Here is a 22,634-nt window from a genome sequence, read left to right as displayed (position 1 = left end):
CCCTTTCACCACAGAGAACCCTTGATTCTCTGCATTTTCACATTCACATAAATTTATTTAAAAAGGTTTTTGGCACATTACAGGGTTATTTAAGCAAGAATAGGTTTTTGCTTTTGGGGTGGAAATTAATCCATTATATCACGTTTATTGATAACAAAGATAAATCACAATAAAAGGTATAGCTAAAGTTTAAGATGCGTTCCCTCCCTTTTTTGTAGTATAATATATATATATATATATATATATATATATATATATATATATATATATATATATATATATATATATATATATATATATATATATATTATATCAAAATCTTCACAAAATTGGATAGATTATGTCATCCTTGTTAACAAATGGGAAGAGTATGAATTTCCACATCATTATCATAGTTTAATGAACAAGAATTTTAGGAATGATTAAAAAAAAAAAAAAAAAAGACTGCGATCTTGGCGATATTAGTTTTTGGATCAGAAACCACAAAATTGTTTGACGGCTCCTAAATTGAGTTTTCGTATTTTCTATGGAATAAGCACATTATGCTGAGAGCTGATAGATTGGATTTGGCTACACTATATGTAGTTCTCCAGATATAAGGCCTACAATGAAATTTTTGATTGAAATATATTGGATCTTTTGATCCAAAAAAGATCAGACATACACCAACCGATATATAGGCCCATATCACTGAGCTTAAAATTATACATGTCAATATAAACCGCATGTGTAGTTTAGAGAGAATAGTTTTTTTTTCCTATGCTGTACTTCAAGAACAACGCCACCGATTAAAGGTAATAAAACTGAAACTGAAGTATATTCTCTTCAATCTCTTCATTATGACATTACAGCAGCGTTTCTCAACCGTTGTGTCGCGAGATTTTTTAAACTTTTTCTAAGCTCTTCCGCAAAGAAATTATTGTTAGGAGAAAATAAAAATTTATCGCTAATCTACTTGATTTCACACTTGTTTCTCATACTTTGTATCTCAGCAGTTCCATAATTAAAAAAAAAAAGATGTATGTATTTTTGTGTGTGTGCCTTTTTTATCTAGGAAAAACAAAATCACATGAGAAAGTTTGAAACGTAGTTTGGTGTGCCTCAAAGGGAAAAAAGGCTAAGAAACGCTGTATTAGAAAGAGAGAGAGAGAGCACAATGAGATACGGCCCAAAATTTCGTTAATCCTTAATTTCTGGGGAAACTAAAATATTGTTCACAAAAGTGTATACATTTTATTTATTTAAACATATTTCTGGGCATTATCGGTCAGATTATGGCCTTAAGCCCATCATACATGAAGGATCACGTCCTTCGGCGAGTACATTATCCGGGAAAGGGGGAAAAGGAAGGAAGCAGACAGGGACCTGTATGTTAGGTACCACTCCGACATTAGCCTGGTGTGAATGAGGACAACCCAGGAACACTGGCGTCGTTAGCTTTTTAAATCTGTGGGGGGGGGGGTCGGATGAATCAAAATCAAAGTCCTCTTTTCCACAAAAAGTTATATATACATAATAGTAAAGATTCTTTAAATATATCTGACTAAAATCTGGAGAGGACGCGTCCCCCGACCCCTCTTCACCCCGCTAACGACGCTCGTGCCAGGAAAAATCTCACTCAAGAGGGATGTCCTGAAAAAGCTGTAACACTTTATTGACCAAGTGTCCCCCACCGAAAATCAGTCAACAGGTTACACTGAACTGAACAAAATGACAGGCTTGAGGATAAACTCTCATGCGTAGGTTTCGAAAAAGTAATTTTTATAGCGCCTAAAAATACGTCGTTCGTTCCCAAACTGACGTAGTTGAGTTTTTTGCTCTGCTAAAATTAGAATATTTATTTATGAATGTGTATGTACTGCCCTCAAAAGAGCGTGTAGTGCGTGCTTTTGGGTCCGGGATGGGATACGTAGTATTCTAACGCACACTCGTACCTCAGGAGCGCTGCGGAAGTGAGTAGAAACTACTCCGTCTTCTGGGCGAAGGTGCCACGACCCTACCAGCGGAGCTCACCATTCTCAAATAGCCATTGTCTTTAAAGGTAGACAGACTACATCAGCAATTTGATCTGGTAATGAACGGTGTACCTCTACCGAAATTAAAAGTAGTTCCGTATTGTTTGAACGACCCTACCGTAGAGACCTGCACGGGCCGAATTTTTCGGCCCGAGCTCAATCCAGCCCGGGCCCGAAAAGTTTTGGAGATTTTCGGTCCTAGCCGGCCCGGCCCGACAAGTTTTTCAAACTTCTTGGCCCAAGTCCGGCCCGGGCCCGATAAATTTTCGAAGTTTCTGGCCCGACCCCGGCCCGATAATTTTTTAAAAAAATTAGCTCAAGCCCGAATCTTTCTCAAAATTTAGTACTAAATTTGACCTAACCCTCAGAAACATTTTCTAAACTTTGGTTCACAACCTGATGCTTGCCTTCTGAATGGCACCATTGCCCCGTAGAACTTTGCCTGTCATCGAGAGAACAAAAACTCCTTTCCCTGTAAGAAAAATCTAACTTAATTGATTTTTAGCATAAAGTGAAGATGACAATATTGTTTAGCGACAGGCAAAACATTCCCACCCCTTCTTTTTATATTTTGAGTTCAGTGAAGGTCAAGGTCAGAGCTCAATTTACCGCATAATGCCTGCAATCCTCTATAGTGAAAGTGGAGCCGCTAAGCAACACAAACTGTAATTAGATATTGCATTCTTTGTAACATTTTCACGGACACACTTCTTGAACGTTTGGCTTTATTCCAATTATCGTTTAACGAAAGTCAATAATTATTAAAGAATTGCAATTGATCGGCCCCAGCCCGGTCAGACCTGAAGAGAAATCAGTGTCGGCCAGCCCAAGCCCGGCCCGGCCCAAAGAAATAACAGTGTCGGCCCGCCCAAGCCCGGCCCGGCCGAAAGAAATAACAGAGTCTGCCAGAGTGGGCCCGGCCCGTGCAGGTCTCTACCCTACCGAAGGAAGGGTGTTGGTGTTCCTTCTAATGGTGGTTTACACGTACCATTGGGATTCTGACAAGTAGCTTTGCTACAACGTGTACGTGGCACCTAAACACGTAAAAGATAGGTAGCTCCGTATATTTTGGGCGGGCCTACCAGGGAAGACACGGTTCCAGAATGACCATGTCTGCCTTGATCAAACGGTCTACATCAGTCATTGGCTCTGGTAATGTACGGTGTACCTCTATCGTAATTAGAGGAAGTCCCGTATTGCTTGGACAACCCTACCGGGGAGGGAGTGTCGGATTCCTGCCTGCTGGTAGACTGAACGGAGGTGGGGGAGGGGCCAATCCCAGAGATCTGGGCAACGGCTTTGATCCCGTGGAAGGGGGGAAACTGTAGGATATGGGCCGGCGCCAAACTCAAATGGTGACTTAACACGTACCATTGGGTCCGGGATGAGATACGGGAGTATCTCGACGTGTGCGTTACCTCTACACGACAAGGCGGTTGCCAGTCGAACGATAGAGGTAGGCAAGGCCGGGATTGAACAAGCCCCCTCGGGCATCGCCTGGAGCCTCGGATTTGGGTTGGACTCTGCCGGGCTGTGGTCATACAATGGGATTCGGTAGCGCATGGGAGCCAATCCCAGGAATCTGGGTAGCAGTGAGCATGGGCGGGAGGTGAGTTTGCCTTATAACGCTCGGGCGCCATGTCTGCAGAGCATGGTAGGATTGACTCGTTAGCAGTTTGCCTCCACCAGTAGGTTAACTGGTAGGCACCCAGAACTTCGGTCTAGCCGCGCAGTGGGCGTATCCCACTCCCTCATAAAAAGAGGGTTACACTGCTTAGGCGAGTCAGGATTAGGGGACAAATGCTGGCGGTGCACTAACTAGGAATTATTCCATACCGGGACCAAGTACCTGGATAAAACCTATACATCGTCTGAAAGCTCTTGCCATGAAAAGTACGAAACCGCAAATTTCAAATCACGGGCAAACCCGCAACCTGACTCTATAAGGGGCCAGTTTGTTGCTGTTTCTGACCATATGTATGGCATATTCGACATAATTAAAAATGAATGTTACGATGCATCACGCGTAAACACCTTAGTCCATCATGTTCATTTTTAGCCCATTGTTAGAACGTGGCTCGGACAAGGGTTTGGTAAAATCACTTTGCACCCAAACGTACCCATTTGGTCAGTGTTGCCAACAAATTGTAAATACAATGTGAGCAGTGATTTCTCTACCACTGGATGTATATCCATGTAAAGTAGCATAAATGCCATTCTTTACTAGAGAAAATATATTGTGGACGTAGCCTATTCCTCTCTCAAGGACCCCAGTTTGTCAGTGTTGCCAACCAAGTGTAAAAATGAGGTACGAAACAGGTTCGTACGATGAGACAATTATACACCATGCTTGGCAGAAGCATTACACGACACTATAGCAAAAAGACGTTGTGTGTGACCATCTTCCAACCATTCTACGTTGTCAGTGTTGTCAACCAAGTGTAAATATCACAGTGTTGCAAATGGCGTGCTTGCAATTAAACGAATATATAACGAAGGTGACATGTAACGTACTGGTCTCTTATAGGTACTTGGTCCCAATGAACTATAACAATGAAATATATATAGGGTGTTAATGAACTATACCGACCGATAAAATGTAAGAGCTGATTCCTTACATCAAAATAAGAGAAGTAGTTCATACGGACCTATGGCGAAAAGTGCATAGCCTCAGAGCTAGGGCTGTCCAAAATCGCGAAAAAAAACTAAATTTCAATAGGCCCTATTTCGAATTCCAGAAACTGTGGATGATAGTTCTTATCAGTGTAAATGAAGCCATGAGCACACAATCCAAAAGTGCATATTTCATCAATTGTCAATAGGTGTGCAGGGTATTTCCTACAGGGTAATTCTCACATATGCTCTCAATAGAGTTTTCAGATATACCCTGATCTCGAGGGGGGTCCAAAGTAGGCAGGAGGTAAACCTTGACAACAATTCACATCCAGTACTTCGGAGGGAAGTCGGAAGTGTTAGGAATCGGTAGCTCCAAGTTTTTTTTTTTTTGGTGTGTGTGTGTGTTCGGAATAACGTGTGATATGTATTTCGTCACGGTATAATTCACGTTTTCTTTACTTACAAGCGTGAAAGAAAACATCGCAGCATGCGTTTTCCCGAATACGAGAGAACGTGCTGTTGATGATCCTTAACATTCCGACATCGTGCCAAAAGATTCCGTGTTCACTGCTATCAAGGCTTATCGTTTGCCTACTTTGGACCAATCATAAAATCAGTGCATATCCCAAAATTCGGTTAATGGCATGTCTGGGAATTTCATCCTGCACGGAATACCCTTGTACACCCATTGAACATTAATGAAATATGCATTTGAAACCATGCACTTCTCACCATAGGTTCTTATGAACTTTTTCTCTTATTTTTATGTGAGGAATCACCTCTTAAATTCTGTCGGTATAATTCATTAACACCCTGTATTATATATATATATAAATGGAAGTCATTATGTTTGTTACTTAACTCTTGAACCACCCGACCGATCTCCAGCAAATGTTCAACATAGATTAGTTTCGCGCCTGGGATGTTTTTTATAATTTCACTTTGATGATGAAACTTAGGGAACGGGAAGGGTAGATATATAAAATGACCGATATTAGTGTCGAACCCATAGTTTTCGGGGTCGCTGAGATGAACAGTGACCCTTCCGATGCCGTTTAAATCTAAATTCAATCCTTTATGTCCAAAACGAAACGTATTCTCCCCGTGCGAAAAATCGGTATTCTGCTAGTAAAAAATAATTAAAAGAAACTTCCTTCGGCTCGATATCAAACTGCGATTGAATATCAGTTCCTCTCTCTCTCCGTCATGCGCTACAATATACAGTATATAATCGTACAGTTTGTTTGCTTATAAAACTAACACTTTCCTCGCAATCAGAAAGTGATATTCAAACAGTAGTGGGAGAATTAAGGAGATCTCTATGAATTTTACGTAGTAGTAGTTGGAAATGCAAAGATATCAAAATATTGACTTCACAGTTGAGTACAAAAAGTATGATAAAAGACATGGATCATTTTGATTTCATATTGTCTTTTATAATTACATTATTCTGAAAGTACCATCATATATCTCCAGAAATGGCCTATTAGGTCGTAACATGACGTGAAATATGAAACTACCCATACAAAGTTGCATAAATTCAGTACTGAACAAGTCAAACATAACGCATGAAATTGAACTAGTATTGGTTTCTGCTTAGTCCCTGTATGCAATTAAACTTTATATGTCAATTAGACGAACAGTAATATGTCTGGAGCCTGTCGTTAGGAGTGTATTACACCACCTTCAAACGCAATATATCACTTAATACACCCCATCAATCCTTCACTTGCAGTGATGGATACCAGTCAACGTTTTTAATTTCTACTGACCAATCATACACTCCTAAAATCTTTTTTCGTCTTCATGAAACCCGGGGAAAATCTTGAACGAGCTGTTATACGTAATACCCAAAGCAAACTATGCTAATAAAAGAAGCATACTAATATTGATGCATGGATAATAAAAATCACGACCAATGTAACTGGGAAAGAATCGAGAATTTTTATGGCAATTGGACTAAAGGTATCAAAGTTCTGACTCTATAGCCCGTTGTATATTGACCAGAGAACAGGATAGCCAAGCTCGGTTCAATAGTGAGCAATGCACGTAATCGAGCCATAGACGCACACACTTGCATGACCAATATGCATGGAAGATTTGTTTCGTCATATATGTTGGAAGAATTTTTTGCCCACACAGTACGAACTTGTTGTCCAACTTACAAGAAAATGAATCGGAGGAAAGAGTCACTGATTTCTTCCGCTGTCGTGATTGGCGGTCCTAAATTTAAAACAACCAACTTGCATGAACGAGCACATACATGGTAAACATGCATTAAGAACGGCAAAACCACCATGCATGTTTTCAGAAGATATTGAAAGCTTTCAACATGCATGAACGAGGCCATACACGGTAAATTTGCCTGTGGTTTTATCATTTTTCATGCATGTTGGAAGGTTTCTTTATGCATGTGTCTGTATGTACGGGTCCCTTAAGGCTTGTACTATATATTCACTCGAGCACGTGTTTAACAAAGGTCTCTCCAACTGTGACTGAGGAATAGAGTTAATACACTCATATTTCCCTCTCCACATTCTCTTTTGCCTTCCTCTGCATGGGCTTGGCTGCTCTTTCTGTGGTCAATATATGTTCGCCTAAAAGGCAGAAGTACTGGGAACGTAATCTAATGTACTTCGTCAAATTAAATGCTGTCTCTGCGTGTCCGGACATAGACGTTCGTAGAGTAAATTGCAGTTACACAAGTAATGATAACCAGACATTTTGGGGATTTCTGAGAGTTGTTTCGAATGTCTTGATTGGCTAATAATCTCTTTCAGTGTTCTTCATTGACCATTCCATTCTCAATTGGAGAATATGTTAGCATTCATTACTCGTACAACTTCCATTTACTCTGTCCCTTCGAAAACTAAAATGTTAACTAATTTAGTTCGGTTTAGTGTAAGTAACATACGGAAATAAACATACGTACTTCTGATAGAAGAGCGTAAAAACAATTTTGTTATAAATTCAAAGAGACCGGCTGATTAAAAAAAAAGAAAGAAAAGAAACAGGAAAGAAAAGCTAACAATACACAATATTAGTAGCGAAATAACGAAAAAATTATTTGATGCATCATGTAAGTCAACAGAACAAAATGACATGGGTAAGTATACATTCTTATGCTTAGTCTTCGAGAAAAAATAGTTTTTGCAAACCTAAAAAAAAAAAAAAAAAAAAAAAAAAAAAAAAAAAATCTGTAAGATAATTATGCTACCCATTACGATGAAACTGATCATAGAGTTTACTTTCGTCAAGCTCTTCATTATAACATTCGCAAGACGACGGTACACAATATGATTACAGCTCAAATATGTAGTTAATTCGAAGTTTAATATCGGTTTTAGCTATAATACTAGCATCAATTACCCGCTTCGCTGGGTTAAAATAAGAAAAATTAGTAATACATTCAGTAAGTCAGTCATTTGTTACTACTACTGAAGCGCTCTCTGATATCGTTCATTTTCAATCATTTTGATATATCTCCCTCCCCCAAGTTGCGGAACTGAATCTGGATTTAAACAGCATCGAAGTGTCCCTGTTCATCTCAGCGATCACGAAAACTATGGATTCGACACTAATATCGGTCCCCCCTCCTACCTTCTAACTTGCACCGTCAAAGTGAAGTGATAAAAAACATCCCAGGCCCGAACCTCATCTATGTTGAAAATTTGATCGAGATCGGTCGGGTAGTAGTTCAAGAGCTTTTAAGTCATAAACATAGTTACTTTCATTATATATATATATATATATATATATATATATATATATATATATATATATATATATATATATATATATATATATAGATTGTGCAAAGATGAGATATATCGATCGATATATGGTATCGAGCTCAACAAAATTACATGCCTGAGATTGAATTCTCATGCGTAGTTGGAGAAAATAAAAAAAAATTAGGGCAACTTAAATTAACGTCGTTCGCTGCCAATAATAATTGAGAGTTTATTTATTTATATATGTATTATATGTGCAAAAAGTATCCTTACCTAGCAGATTATATCTAAAGTGTCTCTTCTAACCGTGGTACACCTACTATTCTTAAAATAAAATCTAACCAAGTTCTGCCTAATTGTTAACTACTCGTTCCTTCAGGAAAAAAAAAAAAAAAAAATGAGCGTAAGTACATCAGTGCTAAAAATGATAAAGATCTGACAGACAGAGTATGATTCAGGCTTCATTCATCTTAATCTGAGCGCCTTGTCCCGAAAACGTTACGTCACATCTTTGCGGTCTAAACAAAGTTATTTTTAAATACTAGTGGGGAAACCAGCTGTAATTCCTCCTCACCACAACCAAGAAAAAGAGAAAAAAGGTAATCTTTGTGTAAAAAAGGACTATAAAAATTAGAATGCTACTACATATGTGGTGAAACTGCGAATTGAACACAACAGATATGGTAAAATGTTTTTGGTACCTACCGGCAACAAGAAGTAAATTGAATTGTACAGTTCTTTATTTTCAGATATGTTGATAATTGTGTTAGTTATTCATGGAACTATTATGGATTTTGATTTTTTTAAAAAATAAACAATATTAATACTAAGCACAATAATTTTGATCAGATATCGATTTTGATCAGAAAGCAGTCTTCAGCAAGCCCCACAAATGGTTCAATTTAGATCTTGGAGAACAAAACCTTGAGTTCGATTCCAAGCTGTAGTTAGCTATGACTAGAACTGCCCATCTTGCAGCTGCGTTATGGAGAATTTATTTGATGCTGGGATTAAATAATACGGAAAAAAGTTTATTTTATTTTACTGTAAATTGAACACAAGAGGCGTACACCTATTTATAGTGTTCATCAGTATACAATACATACATAGTTATAATTTCATATATAGAAGATAGATACATGCATTGTATGCTCAAATTAATGTTTCACATGTACAGGATACATAAAATATTATGTATCTATTGTAGGACTTCTTACTTGCAAAGTATTATACGATGTTCATATTCTTCTAGTAGGCGATATACTCAATACATTCGTACGCTGTGATAATACTTCATGAAATGTTTGTAAACGGAAGTATGTTTTCCTATTCGGGACATAAGAAATTTCTGATAGTACTGTTGGCGAATCTCTCACTATGTATAAGTTTATTTGAAACACATAAGAGAATGCAATAAATAACAATTTGGTACAAGTGCAAGAAAATTTCCATATCGAAGACATATTCCTGTATCCTTGAATATTAATAACACACACAACTGGATTAAATTGACTAGATTGTGTACATATTTTTGTGCATGAGGGTTCCAAATTATCGATGCGAATTCTATTATTTGGGCGTACATATATATATATATATATATATATATATATATATATATATATATATATATATATATATATATATATATACATACATCATATACAATTTTAATACAAACATTTAAGTATCTCTGAGCATTTAATGGTGGTTGCTTATTTTGTGCCAGTTAGAAAGTGCATTAATGTCATTTTGCAAACTCGCTCTGAACACGTGACACGATAACATTTCAATTCACCTGCATATAACAACTTATTTGACTTGATTACATCAAGGAAACCATTAATATAACAAAAACAGCAACATGATATCTGCGTTCAGGGATATAAAACAGTAGTAGAAATTTAGGTATAGTATGTGGAAAATTAAAAGTTACATGCTTGCTAAGAAGAATGATGTTCAATCTGAAAAAAAAAAAAAAAAACTGTGGGAAGATATACCAGTAGGAGTGGGATTGGAGGGAGGGACATGTACAAATAATGAAAAATGACTGATATAGTCTGCAATCCATAACTTTTTGGGTCGCTGAAATGAACAATGACGCTCCCAAAATCGTTTAAATCTAAGTTCATTCCCTTCGGCAGAGGATGGTGGAAGGATGTACGTGAAAAATAAAGTGTTAAAAATGACAGATTTGAGTCGAATTCATTTTGGGAGGGGGGGGGGCGGGAAAAGCTATGACCCATTTGAAATGACTTTTAGAAGGTAAATAGTTATATTATATATATATATATATATATATATATATATATATATATATATATATATATATATATATATATATATATATATGTATATGTATATATCGGGTGTTGCAAAATAAGTGTTACAGCTCTTGGGAGGTGACTCCTGCCACTGAGACAAGAAAAAAGTTCTCTTCAACTTTCTGCTATCGGACATAGTTTCAGATCTACAAGGTGCCGAAAGCGTGGGAAAATGACTTTCGGACGCCAACAGTTCGGAAACTATCCAACATAAAGAGGGCGGGTAAAAAATTCACTGAAGAAGTCATACCTGCTCTATTGAATTTTGCATGTTTCACAATCCTACCGTGCACGCGCAAGGGATTCCCCAAAGGAACGTAGGGAGTTCCGGATAATCTGCAAATGAAACTTGGTCTAAATGGATATGAATTGATAGAGTTTCTACCAGGTAACAATAATTCGTTTGTCTTAAGTCGATATCTGGAACAAATACAAAATGGCGGACACCTTTATGCCCGTTGTGTGTGGTTGCATAATCGCCAGGTACCGATGCTGGCCAACAGTGACGTTCTGAGTATTAATTGTAGCGAATTTGTACTCAAATGCTCTAGAAGGACATCTGGAGTGTCGGTAGAGCATAACAGATGAAGCAGGGTGATTCACATGTGTGGAAACACTTAACGAAAAATGCCCAAAAATGCACTCATACTCAGTAAACGTGAGTTCAAAGCGTCGGAAATGTAAGGATTAGCGTCAAGAACATGAAAGCCATTGCCAATTCACCAATAATATTCCCTCAAACCGATGCAATATGATGTGCACGGTTGCATACCAACCAGGATGCAACAACTGAGTCCAAGTTCAAATTGTGCAATGGACTCAGTAAGAAACTGGGTAAACTAAATGAATGTCACTAGTGGGATCGCATGATCGATATTGAAATAGGCCAATGTGTGTGTTGATATCAACATGTAGCTAATGAACAAATGTCAACATGTCCCTCTACTGCCGGGACATCGTCCCACGTGCGAAAAATAGGAAAATAACTACTCGGGTCTTGAATCTGAGGCCGTGGGCTCCCAGTAGGATTGGAAACTGCGACCACGCGAGCAAAAGCGAGCGCTCTAGCCTTCAGGTTCGAAGGAGCCTTTGTCTGTATTAATTTCTTTGAGGAGTAGGCACTTTGTTTGGCAAGCCATCTTGTACAGCCTCCCGACATACTTGTGTGTTTCATTTTGTTACTCCTACTGCACAGTTGTAAACAATCAGAGCTTTAAGACGTTTCTTCCTATTTCTCATGTCATTTTATTTTCGATATGTAACGGTGTTCCAGCTGTAGTGTTAAATGTGCCAAATCGGTTCATTTTCGTCTTTGTCTTGGCATGTGCACTGTGTGTAAGATACGATTTTCTGGAGGTATTTTCCTATATTTCGAGTATGTCATATATCTCACAAGACGTGGGGCATGATACAAGTTTGTTATTTTCACGCCCTATCAGAATTTGAACCATGCATTAAGAGATTTCTTTTCATATGTGTCGACTGTGGGACAATGTCCCAAACAAAGAGGGACATTGATACAATCGTGTTCTAGTTACGCTCTACCAAAAGTTGCACCAGATGTAATAGCAGAAAGTACAACGTTATTTTCCTAGTTTTCGCAGGTGAGATGATGTCCCAGCAGTAGTGCGACATGTTGACATTTCCATTAGCTACATGTTGATATCAACACACACATTGGCCTATTTCAATATCGATCATGCGATCCCACTAGTGACATTCATTTAGTTTACCCAGTTTCTTACTGAGTCCATTGCACAATTTGAACTTGGACTCAGTTGTTGCATCCTGGTTGGTATGCAACCGTGCACATCATATTGCATCGGTTTGAGGGAATATTATTGGTGAATTGGCAATGGCTTTCATGTTCTTGACGCTAATCCTTACATTTCCGACGCTTTGAACTCACGTTTACTGAGTATGAGTGCATTTTTGGGCATTTTTCGTTAAGTGTTTCCACACATGTGAATCACCCTGCTTCATCTGTTATGCTCTACCGACACTCCAGATGTCCTTCTAGAGCATTTGAGTACAAATTCGCTACAATTAATACTCAGAACGTCACTGTTGGCCAGCATCGGTACCTGGCGATTATGCAACCACACACAACGGGCATAAAGGTGTCCGCCATTTTGTATTTGTTCCAGATATCGACTTAAGACAAACGAATTATTGTTACCTGGTAGAAACTCTATCAATTCATATCCATTTAGACCAAGTTTCATTTGCAGATTATCCGGAACTCCCTACGTTCCTTTGGGGAATCCCTTGCGCGTGCACGGTAGGATTGTGAAACATGCAAAATTCAATAGAGTAGGTATGACTTCTTCAGTGAATTTTTTACCCGCCCTCTTTATGTTGGATAGTTTCCGAACTGTTGGCGTCCGAAAGTCATTTTCCCACGCTTTCGGCACCTTGTAGATCTGAAACTATGTCCGATAGCAGAAAGTTGAAGAGAACTTTTTTTCTTGTCTCAGTGGCAGGAGTCACCTCCCAAGAGCTGTAACACTTATTTTGCAACACCCGATATATATATATATATATATTAATTTGATTAAAGGCGTATTCTGTAGGAATAAGGTATTTCAATATTTATCACAAAAATAAAGTATTTTCTGTATTTTATCAATACACTTTTATTGAAATAAATTCTACGGGAAAGGGCATATCAAATACAGATATCCCATAAACCTATTCTCCCTGGGCGAAGAACAGGAATTTCAGCTAGTATACATGTGTGTTACTTTATTCCTCGTTAACTACTGGCTGGATCTGAATTAAATTTGGTAGGTGGGCAAATAGCTTATCGTCTAAGGAATAAAAGATCGCTATAATTGGTAGCAGAGCTCCGCCCGGGACAGGCTCGGATCGGCAACAGAGGCTGTGTTCCACAGTTTAACAAGCCGAGGCATTCTGAGTTTGGTTGAACCGGCTTGTTTTAAAAGAGGTTCCATTTTTAGCTACTGAAATAATGGTCATCCTAACCTGATCTCACTTTAAGATGAATTAACACTGAACACAGTAGGAATGATATGTGGACTTGTTTTGTTCCTTTTGACCAATCCTGGATCTGTGCAACAAGAATAACACTGTTTCCAAACATTCTGCTTGGCTTCCTCCTTATTTTCAAAACTAATGCTGTTAATCGTTGTTACTCGAGTACTGTCGATTGTATTGTTATTGCACCATGAGTGTGAACAAGTTTTTTTCTTTTTTTTTTTCATTTGATATCTCTTTCATGGCAGCGCAATATTTTATTTTGTGTTCATTGTAGTGTCGTTTGGCGTCTGGTTCGTTTATCTGGTGTCTTCCAAGTGAAGCGTTTTATGTTTGGCTTTCAGCGTTCTCCAGAGAAGAGCACACCAGAATCTCCAAAGGCATCGATTTCTGCTAAATTTAGTGCCAACAAGGAAGGATCTCGAAACGAGAACTCTTCTCTTTGCTTTCCCATATTTCTTTTAGACATTACATACACCACCACCACAAAGCACAATGAGATAGACCAAATCGGGGTGGAAGGGGGTTGAAGAGTCATTATCCGATTAATAGCAGTCCTTATATCAAAGGCTTTCAACCTCAGAGAGAAGATGCAATGGAACTCAAAGTAGATCCTTCACCCTCTTTCAACAGAAGGATGCAGCAAGTGCAATCTCTGAGATCGATGAATGATGTTCACAACCTCACGAAAATGAGATTCAAGACACTCTAGACCCCATTAATTACTGAATATGAAAACAAGTTTATGACAAATTCGTGTAATAATACTACAGACATGAATAAATGAATAAATATGAAGAGGTAATTGTACAGGGTGTTCCAAGTACAACGTTCCGGATTTCATTCTGAAAATGAAACTAAATTTCTAGCTTAACATCTCGAGTTACACCTTTTACGCTAAAGTAGACGGATAACTAGTAAAAGTGAATGAATATACATTTAAAAGGATGGAATGAAAATGTAAGAGGAAACATGAGAATCCGGAGAAAAACCTCTGACAATGTTGTTCACCCCAAACTCTCGGGGCCTGCGATCGAACTAAGCATTAAAAAGACGAACAAAACCATGCTTTCGCATTCTGGAAGGTCAAACTCATGACAAAACTTTAGATTAGATTAGTTATGATAATGATAATGTTTCGATATTACTACTAAAAATGTAAATCATAATGTGTAATCTCCCCACTATTTAAAAAAGAAGAAGAACAATGATTCATATAGGACGCAGGATTGTAACACAAGCTTCTCACTTTTTTCTAATCCCGAGATGCTAGAAAAATCCATTACGAGGCAGCATTTGACAAACAGAACGTACCTGTCAAACCTATTCCAATTCAGCTACATCGATGAAAAAACACATGCTCATCCGTATAACGGACGAAGTATGTATTCTGAAAACTTTCCATTATCAGACACAGGAGTCTGAAACAAGATAGGTTGAAAGTATTATTTTTATTCTGTATCGCTCTGCCGATCGCAGATAGAAATATTCTTCGAGTCACTCCTTATATTATATATATATATATATATATATATATATATATATATATATATATATATATATATATATATATATATATATATATATATATATATATACGTCCGATATACTGAACCAAAGTTCATATTATCATTTAATTTCAAAATTAATGTATTTACGCGAGGAAATAATTTGCTGAACTCTAAATAGATAAAGGGGGGCGCGGTGGCTCAGTGGTAGAGCGTTCACCTCTGGTGCTTGGGGTCCCGGGTTCGATCCCAGCTCCCGCCAAGTGAACTTTGTGGTGGACAAACACCGTGCTCGTGGGTTTTCTCGGGGTTCTCCCGTTTCCTCCCACTTTCTTCATTCCACCATTTCACTCATCTCTCATAATCACCGTCTCCTTTAGCCTAACCGGCATAACCGTGGGACGTAAAACTCAAAGATTTCATTTTTTTTCTAAATAGATAAACCTGTCAGTGCGTATTTTTTTAATAATAGTTAATAGTCATGCTAACAGTTGTCGCTAGCTGCGCTGCCTGATGAGAATAGGAGCCTTAGTGTGAAGGTAGTTTATGGATTTAAAATTATTGTGACGATTTAGTTACAACCTAAAAACTGCATTATTTCAATTTAATTATTTCCAAATAGCACGAGCGCCAATGATGGAAAAGGTCACGGGTCACCAGATCATGAGTTGTTCAGGTCATGCGGCCTGTGTCTTGCTTCTTACACCCGGCGACCTAGAATCAGCCGAAATATGAACTCTACAGCATTATTGCAGGATTTTATGATTGATGATATTCACTACTCGAGGTCGAACATTCATATGTTTGATTTCCGGTATCACACTTAAAAGAAATCAAAGCACCAAATCTTGAATATTTCAAACATAATTCCATGTTTATTCGTCTTCTTATACTGAAAAAAACAATACAGACTATACAAAAAGATTTAACGAAACATTGGGTTAATGATATCTTTTATATTCTGAACGACAGGTTCGCGCGATTCAACTTCGACTATCCTTCGTAAGAAAAGCATGTAGTTTATCATTCCTGTGATTTTCATGCATTTGTACACTGATAAACCTTGTACTTATCTTTCAGTGCAATGCGTTGACACCAGACACAAACAACAAGCAAGCAAGAAAACTATAGATTTACTGAGATGATAGAAAGAGACAGGAAAGAACCCTATTTGTTAGAATTAGACTAACAGCTTCATACACACACACACACACACACACATGTGTGTGTGTGTGACGAGGTTTCATAGTGTTCGGGTCATTCTAGGTCATGGGTCTGTCCGGGTTACCGGATCTGTTGGGTAACGAGTCTTATTGTTACGGTCTTTTGGGTCACCGCTCCATCACTGAAAAGGGCCGTAACCTCGCAGATGGGTGAAGGTACTGTCACGATTTACGCAATTGTTTCTAGCTATTTGAAAATGAATTGTGACGATCTTGAACACGGACATCCTTTGATGTTTATTATTTATTAAGACAAGGGCTGTAACCATGTTTACATTTGAGCGTTAGGCCTAATATTTTTGCAACTGCAAGTTAGTTAAAGAAACGAAAAAAGTTAACGGAACAATTAGAGCTCTTAATTAAACACCTACAGCGAGCCTAAGGCTTAGAGAAACAACGTGGAACAAGTCACATATGATTTAATATTAAGATAATAGCACAATCCGGGATTACTTTCCCCATTTCAGTTATACTGATCCACTGCTGGATCTCCTTGAAAGATCCTGAGGGGACGGGGATCGTCTCCTGGACATAGGCCAGATATATGCAATACAAATTTTAAGAATAAAGTGGTGCTACATACTATGTACACTCATGTCAAAAATGATTGTGCATATCTATAACTGTCTTCTTGTAAGAATATAATTTGATAATGATTTTTCAGGGTACTTTTAATACTAATATGTGTATAATCGGGAAATGTATATTTGTGGTAAATTTCATAGGAAAAGAATTATAAATACGAAAATTAGAATGAGTAAAACAAAATGTTGCTAAATGGGTAAGAAAGTTTTATTTTCGTTTTATTGTTCTTATTTGCTGCTCTTTTGACATGAAATTTGCCACATACGTGTCTTTGGCAATTATACAGATACTAACATTATAAGAAATACCGGATGAATTCGTTATCAAATTATATTCCTACAACAACATATTTATAGACATGCGTCAATAATTTTGGACACGAGTGTACGTATAAAGAGTGATATGAATTTAACAAATAAATGTATGTTAGTAGCTTGTATATATGATATGTTATAATAATTGCAACGTGATGCTGAATAGACCTTGTATGTCATGGAGTGTTCGAAGTAGACGCCAAAAAGTAGGGGAACAGTTTTTTTTTTTTTACCTGACGGACTGAAAGTAAAAAAACTTCTTTGGGTTCCTTAAACTAGTGCTTCAACCAATAAATACATACACTCTGTTAATACGGTAAAGAGGATCAGGTCTAGAAGTTCCAATTTCTTCTGGTAAGGGAGACGATTAAAGCAAATGAATGATTATGGAAGAATTGGTGGAACGATAGTGGGAGGAAACGGGAGTACCGCGAGAAAACCCGCGGACACGGTGTTGGCCACCACAAACTTACTTGGCCGGGGATCGAACCAGAGACCCTACGCAGCAGAGGTAAGCGCTCTACCACTGAGCCACCTTGCTCCCCTACTAGTCAATTCTACCGTGTGCGTGGGTTTCCTCGGGGTTCTCCCGTTTCCTCCCACTTTCTTCATTCCACCATTTCATTCATTTCTCATCATCGTCTCCTTTAGCCTAGCCGGCATATCCGTGGAACGTAAAACTCAAAGATATAATTTCATTTCCAATTACTGAATTAGTAATATCACGAAGAAAGACTCGAGGAAACTCACGTGGTGTGGAACCGAACCTAGGACATAATGCTTCAGAAACTAATCCGAATATACCATTGAGCTAGCGTATGTTATGCTGTTAAACGCAAGTAACACAAAACGAAGTTAAAAAAGACATGCTTACCAAGAGTTCAAAAACCAATTGTATGCAAAGGAAAAATAATGAATGGTCTGCTTCATTCAAGAACGACGTCAAAATGGGTCACTGCGATAAATAGTATAGCTAGCAGCTAACACAAGTTACTTGTCAAGATATGATAAGGGAAACTCATTTTCCTTATTCCTGATTGAAAAAGTTGTTTGTTGTGGCTATGTTTAATCACACAAAATTAGTCACCTGTTAAAATGAAGCAACTTCAATGCCTTAAAACAAACAGTACCTTTATTGTGTATACTTTTAATTCTTATTTCCTGTGAGTCATATTAAAAACTGTCATAAAATGGATAAGGTGAATTCATAAAAATGGAATGCACCGTCTGGATTTTAGTTCTGAATCATTAGATAGTCACATTCAATACTGAACCCTAGCGCAATATTTCCTTGCATTTTTGCAATGTCACGTATCTCATTCTTTTAGTTACGTAACAGAATAGCTTTTTCGTAGTCTTCAAATGCACCATTAACTTTAATTTTACCTTTTTCCTTCTCAACCTTTATTTTACTGGAATGAGACAATTTCAAATTTTATGTTCTTTTTTTAACTCACGTTTTTATTAGTGATAAAGATAACGGGAATTAAGTTTAGGAATCACAAGAACTTCGGAAAGCTATTATCGTGAACTCAATTGTGTAGGATTATGGGATGAATTAATGCAAGAAAATGAAACGAGATGTCTCTGAAATCAAACTAGAAACAAGCTTTTACTGTACTTTTTTTTTTTAAATAATAAAGTTCCCCATTTTCTTCATAAATGCTCATATAAAACCACTGTAAGAGTTAGCATGCACAGGATTAGTGATAAACGAAACAAATATACAGTACATGAATACATATACAGCTGTTTTATGAACTGCTTCGTTAGATTTCTTCCAAAGGGTATTGTGCCAGTTATTTTCGTTAGATGGGCCACTGTCTTACGTAATATATTTTTCAATAATGTTTCAATAAAACGTTACTTCCTCTTAAAATTTATATTCAATTTAGAGGAAGGAAACTTTAATGTGAGTTGAATGGAGTGCTAATCACAATAGATGGCAGCACATATCCCTATCTTTCCAATGTTTTTTTTTTTTTTTTGAAGGAAGTAGTAATATTCACAATAATTGAAACAACTCCAATGAATGAATACACAAACTTTGTCCAAAACACAATTTGAATCAAAAACTAAAGAATAATCCGTACACTTTCGTGATATGCTGTTTATTTCATTGTTCAGATAGTTAACTTGTAGGAAGCATGCTTCTGAAGAGTTACGTGATCTTCATAATGAACAAAACAAAAGTAAGAAAAAAAATGTAATGATTATTCTAATTATTTATTTAATTTGACTTTGGATAGTTTGAACATTCACTCTTGAAGTCTGTAACGGCACCAAAATCGGTCGTTTAGGGACATCTTTTTCAAAACTATTAGTCTTATGTTCGTAGCAGGGGCGTCATTTAGGGGGGGGGGCAGGAGGGGGCAATTGCCTCCCCTAAGAGTTTGAGGAATACATATACTTTAATCGATTGTCTACTAATATACTAGTACAAAACGTGAAAGTCTTATGTCGGTGGTGCTCTTGCCCCCCTCAAGCGAAGTCTGAAATGACGCCCCTGGTTCGTAGTCTAAAATATAGTTTTAAAAAAATGAAATGAAATCTTTACAGTTTAATGTCCCACGATTACGCCCTTGAGGCTAAGGGATACTATGATTAAAGCAAGTGAATGATGGGAGAATTAGTGGAATGAAAGTGGGAGGAAACAGTAGTACCCTGAGAAAACCCATGGACACGATGTTGTCTACCACAAACTAACCTGGCAGAGGTATTCGAAACGCACCAGAGGTAAGCACTCTATCACTAAGCCACTGTCATTGTAGAAAGATCATTAAGCTATGGATATAATTTGTTTCAGTCACGTATTCAAATCCTTTTCCTTCGGGAGGTTGCATTTAGATGTTTCTAAATCAGGGATGCAAAGAACCACTCGCCCGGGGCGATTGGTTCACCGGTCCGGACGAGTACTTATCATCATACCGAAGGTAAGTAAATAATTTCTATTGTGGGATGTGGGCTAGTATAGCTTTCTTCTTGGGCTAGTAAAATTTTGTTGCCTATTTGCATCCCTGTTCTAAATGCAAGACGTGGCAGTTTTTTATATTCGCTACAGAAGTGACAATATGGATGTTTTTATTTATTATTTCCTAGAATTGACGCTTTTATCTATATTTACCGTTATCGGTGGAAGAGAAATAATAAGGAATGTACCGCAGCGTTGTGTAAAACTTTTGTTTACGGATATTGTTTACTACTTCGTCTTTACTCAATATCCTGGGGGTGAAACACCGTGTCCATTTCCTTCCACTTTCTTCACTCCACCATTTCATTCCTTGTCATCGCTACCGCATCCTTTAGATTCTATGACATAAACGTTTGACGTAACACTGAAATAAAGTGAATCTTTCACTTTATTTCAATATTCTAGACCCATTTATTTTGTCCCGAACGACTACTGAAACACACCGCCATCTATTTAAGGAATGCTACTTAACTGGTGTTGCCTACGCAATCTACATTATACATTTCTGATGTAACTTTACAGTACAACGATATGCTGGAGTGAAAAGGATGTGTAAATACTGTATTGTCACTGGGTTTGTTTGTGTGTACAATATTTCACAACTCTAATTGGTGTGTAATTAAACTTACAAAAATTTGACTAATGAACAAACAAGAAAACAACCTAATAAAAGCAGTGTCAACGAAAGAGGAGGAAAAATCAGCTGGGCCATGGCAATAATGTCCCCAAAGTCTGTGTGTATATATACAGTATGACTACGATTTTCATTATGCATTTTCCAATTCTGACCCCTCCCACTCAACTTTGTAGGATTCATCCGTCGCTCCGTCTCCCATCATCGGCCTTGGAATTACTGCAGAGGTCGATTACCCACAAACTACCACCATGACCTTCAAAACACTTATTCAACACCTGAACCTTGGCTCTTGCAATCAACAATAGTCAACAGCGCATTGTGTTCGCTATACAAATAAAGAAAACTAATCCTGTGAATAAAAAACCCCACATACACACATAATGAAATGTAATTTCAGCTTTTCTCTTATTTTTACTACGTATTTCAAATTATGTAATAATAGCCAAATTTAGTAGTTCTTTTTCACAATGAGATTTTATAAATCTCTTGTTTGGTTGCTGATAGGGGAATTTATATTTATAGGCTTTAAACAAGTAGCAACATCACAGTATACCACGTGAAGAAGTTTGGTTTGTCAGTGTACACAACGTGAAACTTGAAAATTTTGCATCTCACCACGCCCTCCATTCCTCATTTAAAAACTATAATAAGATGAATGAATATTTGAAAATAAATCTTTTAACTCCTTAGATTTATCGAGTAGTCGGCCCATTTGGTTTCATTGTAGCGTTGGATTCTATATATATTAAAGTGCTGCCAAAATGTCTTGAGCCGTGGCAAAAATGCGAACTAAAAATGACCCTCGATACACCCACGCGTTGAGCCAATAAGGGTTCAGCTGTTGCTAAGCGAGAGACCCCCAGCGAAAGGGAGTGCAATTCCTTCAGCCGATAGCAGCGCTCGGAACGGAAGACTAAGTGTCAAGTCAATGTGGTACATTTATAGTATTTTGCATCCTGACCACTATACTAGCCCGCTGATCTGAACAACACTGCAGGTTGTCTATTAAGCATAATGCATGGGGATTGTCCAAATCTTGCGATCAACTAGATACATAACCTCAATCAACAAACTCTATTCCTAGCCTTTGATCCTTACATCCTGGCTAAAACTGGTGGTGATCCATCAAATAGGCTAATTCTTGAGATTGTGTTTCTCTCGGACAGACAAGGTACACTCATGTCCAAAATTATTGTCGCATGTCTATAAATATGTTGTAGAAATAGAATTTGATAACGAATTCATCCGGTATTTCTTGTAATGTAATGTTAGTATACTGTATAGTCGGCAAAGACATGTATGTGGCAACTTTCAAGTCAAAAGAGCAGTAAATAAAAAACAATAAAACGAAAATAAAACTTTCTTGTCCATTTAGTAACATTTTGTTTTAGTCATTCTAATTTTTGTACTTATAATACTTTTCCTATGAAATTTACCACAAATATACATTTTCCGATAATACACATAGTACGGTATCACTATTGAAAGTACCCTGCAAAATCATTATTAAATTATATTCTTACAAGAAGACAGTTATGGATATGTGACAATCATTTTGGACATGAATGTACAAGGAGTTTATGATAAACTGAACTCCTTAAAAAAACGTATGCCTCCACCATTCTTTTTTTAAAAACGAATATCACAGAAGATAATTACAGAAAATATCCCGTTTCTTAAAAAAAAAAAAAAAGAAATGAAATGAAATGA

The 22,634-nt window shown here is 37.4% G+C and overlaps 1 protein-coding gene across 5 annotated transcripts in view; it reads right to left on the bottom strand.

Moving 5' to 3' along the window:
* The window catches only part of LOC145690481 (beta-1,3-galactosyltransferase 5-like), a 283,017-nt gene that overhangs the window by 25,454 nt on the left and 234,929 nt on the right, over positions 1 to 22,634 (bottom strand). Inside the window, exon 1 of one of the 5 annotated variants that reach the window (XM_081765396.1) lies at positions 18,191 to 18,328. The exons of the other annotated variants lie outside the window; for them this stretch is intronic. Coding sequence (XP_081621522.1) covers positions 18,191 to 18,246 — 56 coding nt within the window. The 5' untranslated portion in view covers positions 18,247 to 18,328. Of the gene's footprint in view, positions 1 to 18,190; positions 18,329 to 22,634 lie in introns of those variants that run through there. 5 annotated transcript variants of the gene reach the window in all.

The sequence above is a fragment of the Thermobia domestica genome, chromosome 7 (genome assembly GCF_964235325.1).
Source record: "Thermobia domestica chromosome 7, izTheDome1.hap1.1, whole genome shotgun sequence".
NCBI classification, from domain to species: domain Eukaryota; kingdom Metazoa; phylum Arthropoda; class Insecta; order Zygentoma; family Lepismatidae; genus Thermobia; species Thermobia domestica.
Note: the sequence above shows the minus strand (reverse complement) of the source record. Positions and strands in the feature narration are given on the sequence as shown.